At 41.4% G+C, this 24055-nt stretch overlaps 1 protein-coding gene across 1 annotated transcript in view; it reads right to left on the bottom strand.

Annotated features, from left to right (window-relative positions):
• Positions 1–13046: 13046 nt before the first annotated feature.
• Positions 13047–24055, bottom strand: part of LOC141086368 (serine/threonine-protein kinase 17A-like) — a 60206-nt gene continuing 49197 nt past the window's right edge. The window contains exons 3-7 of the mRNA XM_073572328.1: positions 19719–19863; positions 19016–19142; positions 17589–17637; positions 17300–17479; positions 13047–16642 (exon numbers count right to left, since the gene is read on the bottom strand). Coding sequence (XP_073428429.1) covers positions 16390–16642; positions 17300–17479; positions 17589–17637; positions 19016–19142; positions 19719–19863 — 754 coding nt within the window. The 3' untranslated portion in view covers positions 13047–16389. The remainder of the gene's footprint in view (positions 16643–17299; positions 17480–17588; positions 17638–19015; positions 19143–19718; positions 19864–24055) is intronic.

Raw genomic sequence — 24055 nt, 5'->3', positions numbered from 1 at the left:
GTGCCTTCCTCACAGTCCTATTTAAAATCTGGTGAACTTTCATCCTTTTTCTGGATCCCAATCTCATATTTATTTATTTATATATATATATATATATATATATATATATATATATATATATATATATATAATATTACAGACCAAAAGTTTGGACACACCTCATTAAAGAGTTTTCTTTATTTCCATGACTATGAAAATTGTAGATTCACTTTGAAAGCATCAAAACTATGAATTTACATATGTTGAATTATATAATTAACAGAACAGTGTGAAACAACTGAAAATATGTCTTATATTCTAGGTTCTTCAAAGTAGCCACCTTTGGCTTTGATTACTGCTTTGCACACTCGTGGCATTCTCTTGATGAGCTTCAAGAGGTAGTCAACGGAAATGGTTTTCACTTCACAGGTGTGCGCAGTCAGGTTTAATAAGTGGGATTTCTTGCCTTATACATGGGGTTGGGACCATCAGTTGTGTTGTGCAGAAGTCTAGTGGATACACAGCTGATAGTCCTACTGAATAGACTGTTAGCTGCTTTTCTCTTGCCATAATACAAATTCTAAGTAACGAAAAACGAGTGGTCATCATTAGAGTTGAGCGACTTTAGTCGGATCAAGTTTCATGAAACAAAATTTGTTTCAGATGAAACTGGTCCGACTAGGGCAAAAAAAAGTCGGAGTTTCGTCCGAAACCTGACCCCAATGCAAGTTAATAGGGATTAAAAGTCGGCATTGAGTGGATGACATTCATCCGCTCAATGCCGAATTTTATTCCCCATTGACTTGCATTGGGGTTGGGTTGGCGGAAGAAACTCCGACTTTTTTTTTGCCCTAGTCGGACCAGTTTCATCTGAAACAAATTTTGTTTCATGAAACCCGATCCGACTAAAGTCGCTCAAGTCTAGTCATCATTACTTTAAGAAATGAAGGTCAGTCAGTCCGAAAAATTGGGAAAACTTTGAAAATGTCCCCAAGTGCAGTGGCAAAAACAATCAAGCGCTACAAAGAAACTGGCTCACATGAGTACCGCCCCAGGAAAGGAAGACCAAGAGTCACCTCTGCTGCGGAGGATAAGTTCAGCCTCAGAAATCGCAGGTTAACAGCAGCTCAGATTAGAGACCAGGTCAATGCCGCACAGAGTTCTAGCAGTAGACACATCTCTACAACAACTGTTAAGAGGAGACTTTGTGCAGCAGGCCTTCATGGTAAAATAGCTGCTAGGGAACCACTGCTAAGGACAGGCAACAAGCAGAAGAGACTTGTTTGGGCTAAAGAACACAAGGAAAGGACATTAGACCAGTGGAAATCTGTGCTTTGGTCTGAGGAGTTCAAATTTGAGATCTTTGGCTCCAACCGTGTCTTTGTGCGACGCAGAAAAGGTGAACGGGTGGACTCTACATGCCTGGTTCCCACCGTGAAGCATGGAGGAGGAGGTGTGATGGTGTGGGAGTGCTTTGCTGGTGACACTATTGGGGATTTATTCAAAATTGAAGGCATACTGAACCAGCATGGCTACCACAGCATCTTGCAGCGGCATGCTATTCCATCCGGTTTGCGTTTAGTTGGACCATTTATTTTTCAGCAGGACAATGACCCCAAACACACCTCCAGGCTGTGTAAGGGCTATTTGACCAAGAAGGAGAGTGATGGGGTGCTACACCAGATGACCTGGCCTCCACAGTCAGCAGACGAGAACCCAATCGAGATGGTTTGGGGTGAGCTGGACCGCAGAGTGAAGGCAAAAGGGCCAACAAGTGCTAAGCATCTCTGGGAACTCCTTCAAGACTGTTGGAAGACCATTTCCGGTGACTACCTCTTGAAGCTCATCAAGAGAATGCCAAGAATGTGCAAAGCAGTAATCAAAGCAAAAGGTGGCTACTTTGAAGAACCTAGAATATAAGACATATTTTCATTTTTCACACTTTTTTTGTTAACTATGTATTAACACATGTGGAATTATGTAATTTTGATGCCTTCAGAGTGAATCTACAATTTTCATAGTCATGAAAATAAAGAAAACTCTTTAAATGAGGTGTGTCCAAACTTTTGGTCTGTAATGTGTGTGTGTGTATATATACACATCTCTTTTCTCTATAATTAAATATATATATTATATAGAAAAGATTTGACCATAGTCACAATACATCAAAATTTGTGAACCATAATCATATTTTATTGATAATCAGTTGACAACAAAGATAACAAACCAATAAGCAATAAAAGCTTGGGGCGCACAACTAGGAAAATATCCAATGCCAAGAGGGAGTGATTGAGTACATATAAAAATGCTGAAATATTGCACAGTTGATATTCCATATATAGGCAGATAATTATTATAAATTGCTGATGTACAGTATGATGTATATAGGACCAATTAACAAATATAAAGTGCTAGTGCAAAAATATAGTTCTATAAGATATCATATAAATATTAAAAAAAAAATCATTGTGAGATTGGTACTCAGGTGCATTGTGTGGTAACACAAGAAACATTACCATTTAAATGTCCATGCTGGTTTATTAGTGCTTCATAAACGAGACACAAGCAAAGGAAAAATAAACTGCCTATCAGTGCAGGCAAAACAATGTCTCTTAAGAGCCAGTCCTGGTCACACAGGCTGGATAACATCCAGTATTCCAGCTCAGTCTGGAGGTAACACACAGGAGGCCGTCTTCCTCCACGCACGGATACCATGTGTCAAAAAAACAGACCCCATTTGAACTATACCCAGAGTTTGGGGTATGTGGGCAGCCAGACCCACCCATCTCTCAGGTTGCCCTTAAAACCTGGCCCAGATTCACCAAGCAGCTTGTTGGTACTATGTGCACTAGAGCAATACTCCAAGTTTGCATCATAGATGACAACCACCTCTGTGATACATACCTCACATTAACTGTGTCTGGTAGCCACCTTACATCATATAAAGTGCTAGTGCATAATTATGCTGCTGTTCTATATGGGAACCAAAGTAAATTCAAAGACACAATTATGACAAGAATCAATGCTAATTGCTTAATCAAATATATTACATTATGGTAGTAAAGAAGCCGTATCACAATTATATATGCAAAACAGTATGATTATTCAGTATAAAAACGAAGACCACTCATGCTTGTTTATTAAGGTGTTTTCCACAATTCTTTTACATGTGACTAATTGTCTTTGTGGAGACTGCCAATATTGCATGTGAAGACTTTTTGTATATGCACATAGAGGTTTTTGAGGAGTGTTTTGGAACAGGTCCCCTCCAAAAAATCACTTGGAAAAAATGCTTGAAAGACTCTTCCTATTCACTTTTATTGTAAAAACTGAGCATTTTTCTTCCGTTTCAGGATTTGAGAAATGCATTTTCCAATGGAAAGCCCTCCAAGCTAGGAACTGTCAATGTAAAAGGCTGCAAAAAACCCACTTCAAACCCGCTTCTTGGGACGACAAAAACTACCCCAAACCAGGTGCATTTCTTAAAGCGGTTTCCAGTAGAAAACGCATTGTTTAGCTTCATCAAAACACTGTGTACATATATCCTCATAGACAAGGGAAAATGGAATTCTACCTTGGAAAAAAAGCATAAAATCACTCTCCTGCAGGAGAGTGGCACTGGGCAGCCTGGATTCTTCTGCCTGGAGATGAGACAATTTCTAAGCTTAGAATAAACTGTAGTAGAATATTAGAGGAAATATCTGAGCTTCTGGGGTCCATGTAGAGTCAGATCTTCCTATATCTAAAGATTTAACTGTGTTCTGGGGGCTTGCAGTTTTTTAAGTGACCCAAGACTTAAAGGGAATCGGTCAGCAGGATTTCACACCCCAAACTATTTATTTGTGCTTGCAGCTCTATTAAAGACAAGTTTGTATTAATATGCAAATGAGGCTGAAGAGCTGGTGTAGATCTGAAGCCTGTCACTCCAGCTCTATTCCCAGACTAGCGGCACTAACTCTTGCTTGACTGACGACTCCTTTGTGTAAAGTCAGAGGACACAGTGGCTGTTGGTCAAGCAGGAGGAGGTGATGTTGGGTGGAGAAAAGAGCTGGAGTGACAGAGGCTATAGGTCTACAAATAGCGTTTCAGCCTCATTGGCATATCAAACTTTGATTTCTCAATAATAGAGGAATGGACTGGCCATGTTGAAATTGCTGGTCTTGTCGGTGAAAGACCTACAAGTGCTATTAATAATCCATCACGTCAGTGAGAAAATCCAGTAGTTTTTATATCTTGAACTAAATCTGCAGTCCGAGAAGTTACCCATAGATGGCGTTGTTTGACTAAATGTCATATTACAAGGTTGATGCAGGGATATGTAAGGGTTAAAGTGGCATTCCCATCTCACAGATCCTACCCCAATATGTAGTAGGTGTAGTAATAATATTAGTAAATGCCTCTAATTAGAAATGTAGTATAATTCTTCTGATTCGCTATGTCGCTTACACTATGGGCAGGGCATTGCCGTAACTTAGGTATCCATGTGCGGTTTATATACACTGTTTACCCAATGTATCCGACAGACCAACGTGGGCCCAGCCTGTTTGTTTCCTGCACATTTGTCAAGTCTGGACAGAACTGTCCTGAAGTTACAGAATAGAGGTAATGAAGACCCTGACCTATTCCTAGTTCAATGTCTCCAGTGCCTATTGATGGGGAGAGGATGTTTCATGCACTTGTCCGCAACGAGAGTGGCATTCCAGCACTACGTCACCAGCAGACCACACGCTTCCGCACTGAAGACCAGACACTGTAATTATCACAGGAATACTAAACATACACTAGGCTTTAAAACTTCCATGTACAATAAAACTTACCCTTTTGAGAACAAAGCAGTAAAATATAAATGTAGAACTGGAAGGGCGAGAAAGTAAGTCTGAAAGAGGTTATTCATTACTTTTACATTGATGGTGTATCCTTAGGATAGGTGTAACGGGGTGAAGAAGAGTAAGAGCCTAAAAGGGATTACCTCTCCTGCTCCGTGTTCGGAACCACCTAGCCAGACAGCAGGGTTGCCGGGGGGGGGGGGGGGGGGGGGGAGAGACTTTCTGGCCCGGACCGACTGAACCATGTGACCGTGGGGGGCAGGAAGCAGTGCAGGGTGAGGGCACGAAGGCAGAGAACGGCCAGACAGAGAACAGAGCGCAGCACTGCGCTCCCAGAGCGAGAACCCCCCCCATCAAGGTACTGTGACTGAAGGACGAGGCGTTGAGAGCGCCGTATGTGAGTATGTGGACTCGGTAGCCTCCATGATTAGAGGAGACTCTCCCCCCCCCCCCCCCCTGACGGTTCACAGAGACAGGAGTGCGCAGTGACAAGCCAGAGTCCTTGAGTGTGGCAAAAAAAACTTCACAGTGTGCACAGCATCGTTCCTGCGGAGAGACAGGCGGGGTATCATACAGAGACTCAGAGCAGGGGAGACTCAGGTTCGCATCATCTCCCTGCTCCTTGCTTTTACCCCTGGAGGTCCCAACTTCATTCAGAGTAGAGACTGCAAGGGCTGCTGTTGTCGGTGCCAACGTGGGAGAAGTAGACTCTTCAATCAAGCTTTCCCCAAACTGATGTTATAATTATCTGAGGTTAACCGTTTTCAACGCTGCATAACTGTTTTATTGCTTTCTTCAATTCCATTGTGCTGCTTTACTGTTTTACACTGTCACATTTAATCCCCTTCTGCTCCTCCCTGCTTGGAGAGAAAATCCCTGTAAATAAACCTTGAACTGTTGGTCTGTCTCGGATCTGTGGCGACATCCTCAGTACCTGCAGTTTATTACATAGATAATCAATGGCCGGGGTCCAACACCCGGCACCCCCATTGATCAGCTGTTATCAGTGTCAGTGGCCTGATGTACTCACTTGCCGAGCTGCTCTGTCTACTTGTAGTAGCTGCCACACAGTACTGCACATCTGCCTCCTATTCAGATCAATAGGTCATCAATACAAGATTGGTCGAGGTGTGGCACCTCTACTGATCAGATGTTTCTGCTGCCAGACGGATGTTGGCAGTTGCAGAGCTGCACAGCTCCGTCCAGGGCCAGAAACATTTAGGCCTCATTCACACGTCAGTATTTTAAATAAGTGATTGTATGCCAAAACTAGGAGTGTAACTTACAGAGAAAAATCTATCTTTGAAATATTAACAACTGCTCTTTGTTTTGGAGACGCTCCTGATTTTGGCATAGAAATACTGATCAAAAATACTGACGTGTGAATGAGGCCTTGGGTTGAGTTTATTTCAAGCTGTTACACACACACATACACCACATAGACACATACAAGTTGACAGAGAGAGCACCTAGATAAATATTACATGCATACACTGAGCACATACATAGATACATGCTGCATACACTGAGCACATACATAGATACATGCTGCATACACTGAGCACATACATACATGCATGCTACATACTGAGCACATACATACATGCATGCTGCATACACTGAGCACATGCATGCATGCTGCATATACAGTGGGGAAAAAAAGTATTTAGTCAGTCAGCAATAGTGCAAGTTCCACCACTTAAAAAGATGAGAGGCGTCTGTAATTTACATCATAGGTAGACCTCAACTATGGGAGACAATCTGAGAAAAAAAAAATCCAGAAAATCACATTGTCTGTTTTTTTTTTCATTTTATTTGCATATTATGGTGGAAAATAAGTATTTGGTCAGAAACAAAATTTCATCTCAATACTTTGTGATATATCCTTTGTTGGCAATGACAGAGGTCAAACGTTTTCTGTAAGTCTTCACAAGGTTGCCACACACTGTTGTTGGTATGTTGGCCCATTCCTCCATGCAGATCTCCTCTAGAGCAGTGATGTTTTTGGCTTTTCGCTTGGCAACATGGACTTTCAACTCCCTCCAAAGGTTTTCTATAGGGTTGAGATCTGGAGACTGGCTAGGCCACTCCAGGACCTTGAAATGCTTCTTACGAAGCCACTCCTTCGTTGCCCTGGCAGTGTGCTTTGGATCATTGTCATGTTGAAAGACCCAGCCACGTTTCATCTTCAATGCCTTTGCTGATGGAAGGAGGTTTGCACTCAAAATCTCACGATACATGGCCCCATTCATTCTTTCATGTACCCGGATCAGTCGTCCTGGCCCCTTTGCAGAGAAACAGCCCCAAAGCATGATGTTTCCACCACCATGCTTTACAGTAGGTATGGTGTTTGATGGATGCAACTCAGTATTCTTTTTCCTCCAAACACGACAAGTTGTGTTTCTACCAAACCGTTCCAGTTTGGTTTCATCAGGCCATAGGACATTCTCCCAAAACTCCACTGGATCATCCAAATGCTCTCTAGCAAACTTCAGATGGGCCCGGACATGTACAGGCTTAAGCAGTGGGACACGTCTGGCACTGCAGGATCTGAGTCCATGGTGGCGTAGTGTGTTACTTATGGTAGGCCTTGTTACATTGGTCCCAGCTCTCTGCAGTTCATTCACTAGGTCCCCCCGTGTGGTTCTGGGATTTTTGCTCACCGCTCTTGTGATCATTCTGACCCCACGGGGTGGGATTTTGCGTGGAGCACCAGATCGAGGGAGATTATCAGTGGTCTTGTATGTCTTCCATTTTCTAATTATTGCTCCCACAGTTGATTTCTTCACTCCAAGCTGGTTGGCTATTGCAGATTCAGTCTTCCCAGCCTGGTGCAGGGCTACAATTTTGTTTCTGGTGTCCTTTGACAGCTCTTTGGTCTTCACCATAGTGGAGTTTGGAGTCAGACTGTTTGAGGGTGTGCACAGGTGTCTTTTTATACTGATAACAAGTTTAAACAGGTGCCATTACTACAGGTAATGAGTGGAGGAAAGAGGAGACTCTTAAAGAAGAAGTTACAGGTCTGTGAGAGCCAGAAATCTTGATTGCTTGTTTCTGACCAAATACTTATTTTCCACCATAATATGCAAATAAAATGAAAAAAAACAGACAATGTGATTTTCTGGATTTTTTTTTTCTCAGTTTGTCTCCCATAGTTGAGGTCTACCTATGATGTAAATTACAGACGCCTCTCATCTTTTTAAGTGGTGGAACTTGCACTATTGCTGACTGACTAAATACTTTTTTTCCCCACTGTACATACATAGATGCATGCTGCATACACTGAGCACATACATAGATACATGCATGCTGCATACACTGAGCACATACATGCATGCTGCATACACTGAGCACATACATTCATGCATGCTGCATACACTGAGCATATACATACATGCTGCATACACTGAGCACATACATAGATGCATGCTGCATACACTGAGCACATACATAGATGCATGCTGCATACACTGAGCACATACATTCATGCTGCATACACTGAGCACATACATTCATGCTGCATACACTGAGCACATACATTCATGCTGCAACACTGAGCACATACATGCATGCTGCATACACCGAGCACATATAGATGCATGCTGCATACACTGAGCACATACATTCATGCATGCTGCATACACTGAGCACATACATTCATGCATGCTGCATACACTGCACATACATGCATGCTGCATACACTGAGCACATACATGCATGCTGCATACACTGAGCACATACATAGATAAATGCATGCTGCATACACTGAGCACATACATGCATGCTGCATACACTGAGCACATACATGCATGCTGCATACACTGAGCACATACATTCATGCATGCTGCGTACACTGAGCACATACATTCATGCATGCTGCATACACTGAGCACATACATGCATGCTGCATACACTGAGCATATACATACATGCTGCATACACTGAGCACATACATGCATGCTGCATATTCATGCATGCTGCATACACTGAGCATATTCATACATGCTGCATACACTGAGCACATACATAGATGCATGCTGCATACACTGAGCATATACATACATGCTGCATACACTGAGCACATACATTCATGCATGCTGCATACACTGAGCACATACATAGATAAATGCATGCTGCATACACTGAGCACATACATGCATGCTGCATACACTGAGCACATACATGCATGCTGCATACACTGAGCACATACATTCATGCATGCTGCATACACTGAGCACATACATGCATGCTGCATACACTGAGCATATACATACATGCTGCATACACTGAGCACATACATGCATGCTGCATACACTGAGCATATTCATGCATGCTGCATACACTGAGCATATTCATACATGCTGCATACACTGAGCACATACATAGATGCATGCTGCATACACTGAGCATATACATACATGCTGCATACACTGAGCACATACATTCATGCATGCTGCATACACTGCACATACATGCATGCTGCATACACTGCACATACATGCATGCTGCATACACTGAGCACATACATAGATGCATGCTGCATACACTGAGCACATACATTCATGCATGCTGCATACACTGAGCACATACATTCATGCATGCTGCATACACAGCACATACATGCATGCTGCATACACTGAGCACATACATAGATGCATGCTGCATACACTGAGCACATACATACATGCTGCATACACTGAGCACATACATTCATGCATGCTGCATACACTGCACATACATGCATGCTGCATACACTGAGCACATACATAGATGCATGCTGCATACACTGAGCACATACATTCATGCATGCTGCATACACTGAGCACATACATGCATGCTGCATACACTGAGCATATACATACATGCTGCATACACTGAGCACATACATGCATGCTGCATACACTGAGCATATTCATACATGCTGCATACACTGAGCACATACATAGATGCATGCTGCATACACTGAGCACATACATAGATGCATGCTGCATACACTGAGCACATACATGCATGCAGCATACACTAAGCACATACATGCATGCTGCATACACTGAGCACATACATGCATGCTGCATACACTGAGCACATACATTCATGCATGCTGCATACACTGAGCACATACATTCATGCATGCTGCATACACTGAGCACATACATGCATGCTGCATACACTGAGCATATACATACATGCTGCATACACTGAGCACATACATGCATGCTGCATACACTGAGCATATTCATACATGCTGCATACACTGAGCACATACATAGATGCATGCTGCATACACTGAGCATATACATACATGCTGCATACACTGAGCACATACATTCATGCATGCTGCATACACTGCACATACATGCATGCTGCATACACTGAGCACATACATAGATGCATGCTGCATACACTGAGCACATACATTCATGCATGCTGCATACACTGAGCACATACATTCATGCATGCTGCATACACAGCACATACATGCATGCTGCATACACTGAGCACATACATAGATGCATGCTGCATACACTGAGCACATACATACATGCTGCATACACTGAGCACATACATTCATGCATGCTGCATACACTGCACATACATGCATGCTGCATACACTGAGCACATACATAGATGCATGCTGCATACACTGAGCACATACATTCATGCATGCTGCATACACTGAGCACATACATGCATGCTGCATACACTGAGCATATACATACATGCTGCATACACTGAGCACATACATGCATGCTGCATACACTGAGCATATTCATACATGCTGCATACACTGAGCACATACATAGATGCATGCTGCATACACTGAGCACATACATAGATGCATGCTGCATACACTGAGCACATACATGCATGCAGCATACACTAAGCACATACATGCATGCTGCATACACTGAGCACATGCATGCTGCATACACTGAGCACATACATTCATGCATGCTGCATACACTGAGCACATACATTCATGCATGCTGCATACACTGAGCACATACATGCATGCTGCATACACTGAGCATATACATGCATGCTGCATACACTGAGCACATACATGCATGCTGCATACACTGAGCATATTCATACATGCTGCATACACTGAGCACATACATAGATGCATGCTGCATACACTGAGCATATACATACATGCTGCATACACTGAGCACATACATTCATGCATGCTGCATACACTGCACATACATGCATGCTGCATACACTGAGCACATACATAGATGCATGCTGCATACACTGAGCACATACATTCTTGCATGCTGCATACACTGAGCACATACATTCATGCATGCTGCATACACAGCACATACATGCATGCTGCATACACTGAGCACATACATAGATGCATGCTGCATACACTGAGCATATACATACATGCTGCATACACTGAGCACATACATTCATGCATGCTGCATACACTGCACATACATGCATGCTGCATACACTGAGCACATACATAGATGCATGCTGCATACACTGAGCACATACATTCATGCATGCTGCATACACTGAGCACATACATGCATGCTGCATACACTGAGCACATACATAGATGCATGCTGCATACACTGAGCACATACATAGATGCATGCTGCATACACTGAGCACATACATGCATGCTGCATACACTGAGCACATACATGCATGCTGCATACACTGAGCACATACATGCATGCTGCATACACTGAGCACATACATGCATGCTGCATACACTGAGCACATACATTCATGCATGCTGCATACACTGAGCACATACATTCATGCATGCTGCATACACTGAGCACATACATTCATGCTGCAACACTGAGCACATACATACATAGATGCATGCTGCATACACTGAGAACATACATTCTGCATATACTGATCACATACATAGATACATGCATGCTGCATACACGGTGCACACACAATAAAATGCTTACCAGTCTCCTCTTCAGTTCTAAACTCCCGCACAGTACAGGATCTGTGGTGACTCACAATCACATGCCTGTGATGTCACCTGTATAATGGTAGTGGCCAGGTATTGCGCATTTGCCCCTATTTGAATGAATGGGAGTAGATCTGCAGTACCCAGCAGCAGCCACTATGCAGCTGATGGAGCTCTGCTGTTCCATTCTGGAGCCGACTGCATCAAGCTGCTGGCTGCACAGGGAACAGTGGTGCTAGGTGGTATACCACAACGGATCGGATATTGATGCTCTATTCTGAGGCCACATTCACTCACTCAATATTTGGTCAGTATTTTACCTCAACATCTATAAGCCAAAGCCAGGAGTGGGTGATAAATCCAGAAGTGGTGACATGTTTCTATTATACTTTTCCTCTGATTGTACCTCTCCTGGTTTTGGCTTACTGATAGTGCTGCTGCAAGATACTGACTAAATAGTGAACGTGGCCTAAAGACAGGGGCCCAAAAGGTAAGAGGGTCATTTCTACCTCCAAAGTATTTTTAGGAGTTCATGGGCTGCAAAGGTCATCCGCTCAATGCCGACTTTTATTCCCCATTGACTTGCATTGGGGTCGGGTTTCGGACGAAACTCCGACTTTTTTTGCCCTAGTCGGACCAGTTTTATCCGACTCAAATTTTGTTTCATGAAACCCGATCCAACCAAAGTCGCTCAACTCTAGTCCCATATATTGTTCTTGCAAAAGGGGCCCTTTCTGTCTGTGTCCGCCAGTGCCTAAGGATATGGCATCAGTATAAAGGTACTGGATAATCCCTCTAATAGTTGAAAAGTTCCATGTTCTTAATATGGTTTTCAATGACTAAACATTGATCACTGTGTCCAAATCTCATAAAGTAGGGCCTGTGATGCTTCATCCCCTGTAATTTTTATCCTCGGATTTGGCCCCTTTATGATCTGTGTGTCCTATAGCATATCCTAAACATAAACCATTAATGTATTTTTCCTGTAACCCCTTCAGTGCTGGAATACATAACAGTATACCTAGGGGACTGAAAGCCTGGCAGGAAATTGCCTCTGTTCTGACCCGTCGCAGTAGCCGTTTCTCTATATAGCACAAGCTGATTCAGGAATTCTCTTCTGTTATTTTTCAAAACAAAGTGGAGCTGGGAAGTTAAGATTTCAGCCCATGAGACGGATGGTTAAAATAGAAACTACTGATTTGTGTCCTGTTCATGAAGTGTGGGAAGTATTTTTATTTTAAAGTTCCATCCAAACACTACCCTTCACTATAATAATCACAGACCTCACGTAAAATATTTGTATCTTTATTTACAAAACATTAACAAAGCGACAAAGACTAAATAGAATGTTCCTATTATACAACATAAGAGACGCTCCTTACGGAGTTTACTTGGATCCCTTTCATAGAATCATAGAGTTGGAAGGGACCTCCTGGGCCATCTGGTCCAACCCCCTGCTCAAAGCAGGATTCGCTAAATCATCCCAGTCAGATGTCTGTCCAGCCTCTGTTTGAAGACTTCCATTGAAGGAGAACTCACCACTTCTCGTGGCAGCCTGTTCCACTCATTGATCACTCTAACTTTCAAAAAGTTTTTTCTAATATCTAATCTGTGTCTCCTCCCATTCAGTTTCATTCCATTGCTTCTAGTCTTTCCTTGTGCAAATGAGAATAAAGATGATCCTTCTACAGTGTGACAGCCAGGGTTGGACTGTCCCACCAGAGAACTGGAGAATCCTCCGGTGGGCCCTGGCTTCTTCTTAAGGAGAGTTCATAGTGCAAACCTTGCAGTTGCTATGGGGCTTTTGAGTGGGGGAGAAAGGTGGGCCCTCAGAATAAAATCCTCTGGTGCGCCCACTGTTCTTCAGTCTGACACTGGTGACGGCCCTTGAGATATTTGTAGACAGCTATTAAGTCTCCTCTCAGTCTTCTTTTTTGCAAACTAAACAATCCCAAATCCTGCAACCTTTCCTCATAAGACAGGGTAATAGGCTGCACGTTAGATTGGGGCTGCATGAGTGACCACTGGCAATCTTTATATACAGGCATTGGTTGAGCAGGGTGTTGGGTGCCATGACATTGCAGAAATGGATGTATCATCAGTGCTAAGAATATATAACAAACTAAGAGTGCATAGAGATTGCAATAAAAATACATTAGACAACCACTTTGATAAAGCTTCCGGTATTGATGACCTATTTCATTGGTGGGTGTCCGCCATCCAGCACCACCACTATTCAGCTGAATGTTAAATGGTTGACGGCTCGGGATACTGTGTTGTAGCCGTTCTCAGGTGTTACAGTTCAGTTCCTGCTCAGTATATAATGTCTGCGCTGTGCTGCAGCCCCCAGAACGGTCACTGTACGGTGGTGTTTCAGTTACATGGTGTACATCCAACAGCAAACAGCTGATCAGTGGGGGTGCTAGACCACCCAACTAATCTGATATTGCTGACCATTATTAGATTGGTCATTAATATCATAAGCGTGGAGAACCCTTTTAAGTGAAGGCCAAAGTTGTCCATTTTTGTTTTTTAGGAAAATGTAATAAACCACATTTATAAATAGATTGTATTTTACATAATTAGAATTTCCCAACTGGGGAATATTTACATTTATAAGTGGGTAGGTTACACTTATAATATTTTCAGTGTCAATGTTATACTTTTTTTTGCAAAAGGACATGCAATTATGTTTGTGAAACGTGGCGCCCTCTGCTGTTACATGGTTATAATACAGGTCACTTCTAAAAGCCAAGTTGCAGAAGTTATAGCTGCAATACCTGGACCTACTGAACTCACTATAGAACTCTTTGAAGGGATTTTGTCAGCAGGTTTTTATGTATAATTTAGGGCGGCTCGGTGGTTAGCACTGCAGCCTTGCAGCGCTGGGGTCCTGGGTTCAAATCCCACCAAGGATAACATCTGTAAGGAGTTTGCATGGGTTTCCTCTGGGTACTCCGGTTTCCTCCCACATTCCAAAGACATACTGATAGGGAATTTAGATTGTGAGCCCAATCGGGGACAGTGATAATAATAATGTGTGTAAAGCGCTGGGGAATTAATGTCGTTATATAAATGAGTAAAATAAATAAAAATAAAAAAAATAAAAAATAAGAGCAGCATGATGTAAGGGCTGAGGCCCTGATTCTAGTGATGTCACTTATTAGGCTGTGTGCTGTTGTTTCAATAAAATCAGTGTTTTATCAGAAGAATAATAACTACAGGACTAGCTATCTCATGCCTCCTAGTACAACTGTTTTGTATAAAAGCGGCCCCACCATTGATTGGCAGCTTTCTGTGAACACTGTACATTGACAGGAAGCTGCCAATCAGTGGTGTGGGTGGGGTTATACAGGGCTAAGTATTCTGAGCACTGCTAGATCTGCAGAGATGAAAACAGTGACTATCAAATTTACATCATGCAGGCCAACCAGTGACACGTATTGCTGGAATCAGGGTCTCAGCCCGTACAGTACGTTTCTCTCAGGTTACATCGAAAAATCCTGGTGACAAATTCACTTTAAGGATCTACAATTGGTTCAGCTACTTTGGGAGCTCCAACAGGCCATGGTATGCACACTATAATGTGCCTATATTACGACAAAAATTTATTAATTTTAAAAATGACAGCAAGAACCATGTATAGTCATTGTCTATGTTTTCTAGTAATCTGTACAAGTTCATTTATGACACCCAACAACGCCGATTATTATTATTATTTTTTTTTTTTTGGCAGACCAAAGGTTAAGTGCACAGTTGTTGCTTACTTTGCAGTGTCCTATTTTCTGGACTGGGAACATTTTGTTTCCTCTTTAACATTCACCAGATGATAATTTCATGCACCATGTATGAAAACTGAATTATTTACCATAGCTAACCTGAAAAAAGTCATCCCAGTAATAATTTTCTTATGAAAGATAATTTAAATCGCTGCATCTTAAAAAAATAAATTGAAAGGCTTGAACTTCAGCGGGCATCTGAGGGTAAAATGCCTGCAGTGCCAACACTCCTATTCTATAAACAGGCTTTCATATTAAACATTTATCAATTAAATCTCAAAAAAGTCCCTATGACTATTTGCCAAGGACTCCCTTTTCTCTAGATTCTTGAATATCAAAGGAGAGGCGCATTAGCAAATATACCATATACATGGGCATTTCTGGTGCGTTTTGTCAGCTACTAAGTGGATCAAGGGCAAGGCTTAATATGTCCCATAAATGGGGATTGAGATACTGGGATATCAGTGGGCAAATGCAAGGTTTTCAGTCTTCAAGTTAGTTCTGAGATTCTGGACCAAGCAAGAAATTGTATCTCTCTTCAAGATGCTTCCAAGTGCACTTAGTAGTCTTTAAAGTTGTATAACTTTTAACGTTTCCAAAATTCACGTTCTATGACTAAAACAAACACTGTTGTCTCAATAAGGATAGCGTTTGATAGTCAAAACTATTCCACAGGCAATAAGGCAGCAGTAACACAATAATGCCTAGGGTTGAAAAAAGGCGAAAAGCTGAGCCTAGTTTCAAAGGACCCGTTTCATTCCTGACATGTAAAACACGGGCTGTTCTAGATCCGTGAGGGATCCAGCCTTGAGGGACAGAACCCACTTTGGTTGAATCAAGGATCATCCTGATGTTAACACACGACCTCCGGCTGAATTTCCTTCAGGGCTGTAAATTGGTTCCTCACACCTTGGAGGTCAGTCTCTAGGATTTCCAGGCATGGACAATGAACAGTGTAGGAGGCTAGAAGCACAATTTCTTCTGAAGCTTCAGGTGTCTCTAGTTCACTTTCATTCTGCTCAAAACTTATGGCCTTCAAAGGCTCTGGCTCTTGGTGTGAAGATAGCCATGCATGTTTAAGACACTGGTCAGCTCGAGCCCGCTTCCTGTTGAAGAGAGGGTTGAGATAGGTTTACACCTACTTAACAATTTATGAGTGAGTTACAACAGATGAAACCACCTTTAAAGTGAACCTGTCAGTTCTTTTGGTCACTATAATATAATGACCATTGCCTTTCAGGGCTTATCAACAGCATTCTATAATGCAGTATTTGTCATTTATTCAAATGCATGGAAAAAAATACAAGTAAAAAATTCTTGAAAAACACATGTGTTAAGAAGAGTTATTCCTGCCAAAAGTTTGTTTTTTTGGTATTAAAAGCTCTACAGCAAAAAAAATGCTGCGTGTGAACTTAAGCGTAGATGCAAAAAAATTCTTTACGCCATCATAATCTCTGGACAACAAGATAGTAAGAAGGTATGATCCTCAGTTCTGCATCTTCAGACTGAAAGTTAATGGCGCAATGAGACCACAAATCATCTGGTGGCCATCTCTATGTATGACCACCTTTAGTTGGGAAATACAGCCAGCTTCAAACATTCCCTCAGGATCAAAAACTTTGGAAATGTTTCAATTTCTGATATGCCAGACATGACCAAAAACTAAAATAGCCATATTCCAAATTTTTTTAGCCACAGTATTTTGGGCGAGTTTTTTTCTACCCATTTCACCTTCTACCCAGTCAGGTACTAAAAATCCTTACCTGGGGTTTTTAATAAGAAGAGACTTGATAAAGTTGATAGCATCATCTGAGATTCCCTCAAACTCTTCCAGTAGGTATAGTACGGCCACTTGTGAAATATTCAAGAAGGTCTCCTGCTTGGTGTCTCCCAGGAATGGAGATGTTCCAGTAAGCATGACGTATGTAAGTACTCCGATACTCCTGTGACACAACACATAAGAAATGAAATCTTACAATCTCTTCACATTCAAGCACCTGTAGTGATAATAGGTATATGGGGTAATAATAACCAGGGTGCATTAAAACTAACCACATATCTGTTGCTGTGCTGATCGGTTCATAACTCAACACCTCAGGAGCTAAAATCAAGAAAAAATCCAATTATAATATTCAGAACAAGAGTCAAATTTTACATTTACTGTGTTATCGAATATATTACATACTGTACATTGGGTTTCCTTTTTACATACATATTGCACACTGGACAGCCAACCCCCTTGCTAAATTTAGCCTGTAATCTTAAAGCTCTTTTGACATCTCTGTTCCAATAAATATTTGTATTTTTCATAAAAGTCATTTCTGTGGGATCTTTTCCCAAACTTTTGTGCTCCCCTGGTACTCCTAAAAATTCATGAAGCAATTGTTAATTGAGAATCACGGGTGACACCAAACAATCTATTTGGGTAAATATGACAAGGCTGACCATCCTTTCCAAAGAGAAACCTGGTGTGAACAGGTGCATACTAGGAGTGCCATCTCTATACATAACTAACCAATACTGTTGTATTCTGTAGTGCTTTAGCATATAAACATGAATTATATGAAATTGGAATTGCATTACTGCTCTAGAAAACAATTTGGCCAATTTATGCATGCCCAGCAGCCACAACAAGGTCATCTCCCGTTGCTGAGAACCTATCCTAATGTGATTTGGGTGTCCCTGCACACATTCCAGTTGGTATTGTCAGTGTCAGGCTGTAAAGAGACACGCCCATTTAACAAATAGTAGCACCCAATTGTCAATATATTCATAACTATTCAAGCGGAATAATAGAGGAATGGCACAATGAGTTATTTCATGATTCTCATCCAATTTCCAAATTCGATCAGTGAAAAACAATCATTCATCTGCACTGCCTCATTGTATAACATTGTTCTGAGTGTGATCTGGTTTTAACGGGTAGCACTCAGACCAAAACTATAATTGTGTGCACAAGACATAACTCGCACAACGGGAAACCTGGATCTTGATACACATCAGCTCACAATTCTTAGAGATTTTCCATTACATTCCTTTGGATAGGTCACCAATGTCTGATGGCTGGGAGTGCGGCATGTGGCACCCCCCGCATGTCAGCTGTTTATGGTGTCTGCTGTCGAAGCTCCATAGCTCTGTCAACAGAATAGTGGCTGGAGCCGGGTACTGCACTTCTACCCCCTATTGATATGTTGAGGGCGGTGGTGCAGTACCAGCCGGGACCACGATACAGTAGACGGAACTGAACTGTACAGCTCTGTAACTGGGCAGTTCCAGCCATTGCTGCCACAGAACTGGCGATTGGCAGAGGTGCCAGGTGTAGCACCCCCACCGATCAGGCGTTGATGAGCTATCCTAAGGATAAGCCATCAATGTTAAAGTAGTGGACAACATTTTTAGTAATGCCAGTTTACGTGCAGTCAATGTTCGAATGATCTATATGCATGCTTATTAGTTCATCTAGCATCACTCTGACTTACCTACATACTCGGGGGTCCCAAGTATCTCTCGCACCTCTTTAATGTTGTCTACCTGCCGGGACAGACCAAAGTCTACAATTCGGATGTCTCCCAGTGGTTTACTGCTGGTAAGCAAAATGTTTTGGGGCTGTAAAGAAGAAATTATGAAAACAAGATTAGCAAGAATGCAACTTTGCACATTTAGTGCTATGCTTAATAAATAGTAATAAAAGGGGAAATCCAGTCAGATGATCCATCATAGATACATGTGAACAGATCAAACTGGAGAAGTCTGTGATCTCGAGCTATCAAAAAAGGTCTTAATACAGTAAATAAAACCAAACAATCATATCCATGTCAGTTAGCTGAGAACACTGTTTCGGAATTTACAGTATAGAGACCTTTCATTCTCAAAATCAGTGGTGGCCAGAGATGACAGACTTCCTCAATGTGATCTTCTCACATGAATCTAACATGTCAGAAGATCATTTTGACTTAATTTCCCCTTTAAACCATAATGTAGCATCCTCTAATCACAATTCATGTTCCTGAATGCTGCCTTGTAAGGACGCTTTTGCACATCTGACATTCACCGTCATGCTCATATCTGAGGCTGTTGACATTCGGTCAGGAGATCTGTGGTCCGTACATGTTGGATGTGGAAAATAAGCCTAAACTGTAGATTATAATGTTTAAATTAGCTTATATCTGCAGTATCTTTCACCTTTAAGTCAAGATGGACGACATTATTTCTGTGTAGGTACAGCACACCCTGCAGGATCTGACGGATGAGCCGCACGACGTCCTTCTCCGTGAAAGCTTCATCTTGGTCGGCCACACATTGATTAAAGATTTCACCTCCTGCCGCACTAGAAGAGGAAGATTGTTCAGAGACTTAGAATTTATTATAGGTCAAGATACTATAAGACTGCAATCACGTGTGTCCACGTGCAAAGTTCCAACCACAGGGTGACTACTTCCACCTTGACATATATAAGGCAATAACTAAAAGCAGGTCATCATGAAGATGTTCAATAAGACAATGGGGTGTTTCCAATTGAACGCCTCTCGTTTTAACTCATCAATAACTGGATCTGATGCTGAGGTTACATGTTTACTGGGCTGTCTGGACCATTTTTCCGCCAATATCCTTCCATGAGTCAAAATAAAGAAAAAAAAGAACATTGGGGTTTTTTTATCACCCAATAACAAAAATGCATCAAAGTATTGAAAAACACCCAATAAACTTCTTAAAAACTGTAAAAAAAAAGTACAAAATATATATTAAAGGGACAAAATCAGTCAATCATCAGGAAACAATCCTCACACATTGAAGTTCTGATAAAAACACCCTTACATAGGATACTAGTCACTTGGACATGACGTGGAACCTTGAGAAGAAGCATTACACAGATGCACAATGAGGCTCCCTTATCGGTAAGGTATATGCTGCACAGTGAGGTAATTCCTATTTTTTTGGACACACTAGTAGTCAGTTACTGTGCCTGAAATCATACAGCCTGGGGCTATGAAAACATTTTGTTCACCTTCCTAAATGACAGTATAAGTGTGTTGTGATTGTTGGAGTACAGAACAATCTGTATCTATGTGATTCTGAACCAGCACAAATATACAAGACAGATCTTGCCACCGGATATTGCTATGGGCTGTCATAAGTGGTGAGTAAGTCTGACAAGTTTCAAAGCAGCAAAATATTCTGACAGATGTTATATCATTAGGATATGTTCCTATCTATGCACTTCTATGTGCCTCCATGGAAGACTACAATCAATCCAGGTACAGACTGATCTTGTGGTCAGAACATCATCCATTTGTCCCCCACGTCTTGTATGTACAGATGGGTGGGAGTCTGACTACCGCGACAGACTACCTAAGGTTTATTTGTAGCCATAGAGACACATAAGTCCACATAAAAGCTACTGTATATGCACAAAACCTTTTTTTAGTGGGTTTTTAGTGGGTGGGTTTAGTGGGTTTTTAGTGGGTTTTTTTAGTGGGTTATTTATTAGTGGGTTATTTCCATCTTAGTGATTAAATTAGGATATCCAAAAAAATTAGGAAAGCCAATTACAAAAGATAGGTCGCACTTGCTAATTTTAAACAATGTGAATCTTTCTTAGGTAACAAACACAAAAACCTAGAAAAGACAAAAACTGGAACTGGCTAACAACACATATCACTGGCATGATAATCAAGAGAGCCATGTAAATGTGGTAGATATCTTAGAAAAATATGCACGGACACTACCCCTACAGTGATGTCAAGTATAATTCAGTAAAAAAGAAAGGTGCAGTGAACATGTACCGATAATAAATAATACAGTATAAAAAAATATATAAAAGTAAGCAATAACTATGTGCAATAAAGTGCCATGTGCAGAATCACAAAGGTAAACTAGCTTGTAGAAAAAGCATTATATGGGAATGAGGACCCCACGCGTATCACCCCAGGAGATGGCTTCCTCAGGAGGCACTTTGTTGCACAGTTATTGTTAGAACTGTGGCAGTGCACATTACTTTCTAAATCGCAAAACTGGAAGTCGTCTCCTAATTCATCAGAATGAACATCCCTGCAGTTTTATATAGCTCCTCCATAGTATATACGCTAAGACAATTAGTAGTATGGACAAGTGATTCCTACAGTGTAACTGCTGTCGTGATCATTCTGCAAAGTTATAGATCTCCCGGAGGTTTCCACGCTCAGAGTCACAATGTCAAACAGAGGGTTGTTCACGGATTCAGATTATAGGTGCTAACCAAGTTCAATATATCCAGAGGAAAACTACTTAACATGCCTGTGTCACCATGGAAAATGTAAATCACCGCTTGAAGAAAGGTGCTGCAAATAATAGTTCACTATATCCTTCAAAGCCTGCTGCAAATAATAGTTCACTATATCCTTCAAAGCCTGTAAACTGTCGGGTAGTCTTTGTAGTCTTCTTTTTTGTCTCATTTATTGTTTTGGAAAGGAGGAATTTCAGGCCTGCGGTGTATTCCCCACATCATACAGGTGCTTCTCACAAAATCAGAATATCATCAAAAAGTTAAATTTATTTCAGTTCTTCAATACAAAAAGTGAAACTCATATATTATATAGAGTCATTACAAACAGAGTGATCTATTTCAAGTGTTTCTTTCTTTTAATGTTGATGGTTATGGCTTACAGCCAATGAAAATCCAAAAGTCATTATCCCAGTAAATTAGAATAGTTAGCAAAAAAACATCTGCAAAGGCTTCCTAAGCATTTAAAAAGGTCCCTCTCAGTGTGTTTTAGTAGGCTCCACAAACATGGGGAAGACTTCTGACTTGACAGATGTCCAGAAGGCAGTCACTGACACACTCACTGCATTTCATTTGGAAATCAAGGTCCCAGTGTCTGGATGAAAATGGAGAGGCACACAATCCAAGCTGCTTATAATAATCTTTATTTTTATATAGCGCTAACATATTCCGCAGCGCTTTACAGTTTGCACACATTTTCATCACTGTCCCCGATGAGGCTCACAATCTAAATTCCCTATCAGTATTTCTTTAGAGTGTGGGAGGAAACCGGAGTACCCGGAGGAAACCCACGCAAACACAGGGAGAACAAACAAACTCCTTGCAGATGTTGTCCTTGGTGGGATTCAAACCCAGGACCCCAGCGCTGCAAGGCTGCAGCGCTAACCACTGAGCCACCGTGCTGCCCGTGCTGAGGTCTTGTGTGAAGTTTGCACAATCAATGATAGTTTGGGGAGCCATGTCATTTGCTGGTGTAGGTCCACTGTGTTTTATCAAGACCAAAGTCAGCCCAGCCGTCTACCAAGAAATTTTAGAGCACTTCATGCTTCCCTCTGCCGACAAACTTTTTGGAAATGGAAATTTCATTCTCCAGCAGGATTTGGCACCTTTCCATAATGCCAAAAGTACCAATACCTGGTTTAAAAACAACAGTATCACTGTGCTTGATTGGCCAGAAAACTCGCCTGACCTTAACCCCATAGATAATCTATAGGATATTGTCAAGAGGAAGATGAGAGACACAAGACCCAACAATACAGATGAGCTGAAGGCTGCTATCAAAGCGACCTGGGCTTCCATAACATCTCCGCAGTGCCACAGGCTGATTGCCTCCATGCCACGCCGCATTGATGCAGTAATTGATGCAAAAGGAGCCCCGACCAAGTATTGAGTGCATTTACTGAACATACATTTCAGGAGGACAACATTTCGGATTTTAAAATCATTTTTCTAGCTGGTATTATAAAGTATTCTAATTCACTGAGATAATGACTTTTGGGTTTTCATTGGCTGTAAGCCATAATTATCAACATTACCAGAAATAAACACATGAAATAGATCACTCTGTTTGTAATGACTCTATATAATATATGAGCTTCACTTTTTGTATTGAAGAACTGAAATAAATTAACATTTTGATGATATTCTAATTTTGTGAGAAGCACCTGTAATTGAAAGATTCATAAATCCCTTTCTTGTTGCTGTCTTTTGTATCTTTCCTAAGAATGTTACAGATGTCTTGTGATTATAGAAGTATTGAGTCTACATGGGACTATACACATGAATATTGGTCAAACCCACCGATCTTGATAGAACTAGTTGAGCATCTACAGTCATGGCCAAAAGTTTTGAGAATGACACAAATATTATATTTTCACATGATCTGCTGGCCTCTGGATTTTATGTGTTTGTCAGATGTTTTTATCACATACAGAAATATAATTGCAATCATATTATGAGTAACAAAAGGTTATATTGACAGTTAGAATGAGTTAATGCAGAAAGTCAATATTTGCAGTGTTGACCCTTCTTCTTCAGGACCTCAGCAATTCTCCCTCGCATGCTCTCAATCAACTTCTGGATCAAATCCTGACTGATAGCAGTCCATTCTTGCAAAATCAATGCTTTTATTTTGTCTGAATTTGAAGGTTTTTGTTTGTCCACCCGTCTCTTGATGACTGACCACAAGTTCTCAATGGGATTAAGATCTGGGGAGTTTCCAGGCCATGGTCCCAAAATCTCTATGTTTTGTTCCCTGAGC

The sequence above is a fragment of the Dendrobates tinctorius genome, unplaced genomic scaffold, assembly GCF_039654945.1.
Source record: "Dendrobates tinctorius isolate UK_male_01 unplaced genomic scaffold, ASM3965494v1 ptg000032l, whole genome shotgun sequence".
NCBI classification, from domain to species: domain Eukaryota; kingdom Metazoa; phylum Chordata; class Amphibia; order Anura; family Dendrobatidae; genus Dendrobates; species Dendrobates tinctorius.
Note: the sequence above shows the minus strand (reverse complement) of the source record. Positions and strands in the feature narration are given on the sequence as shown.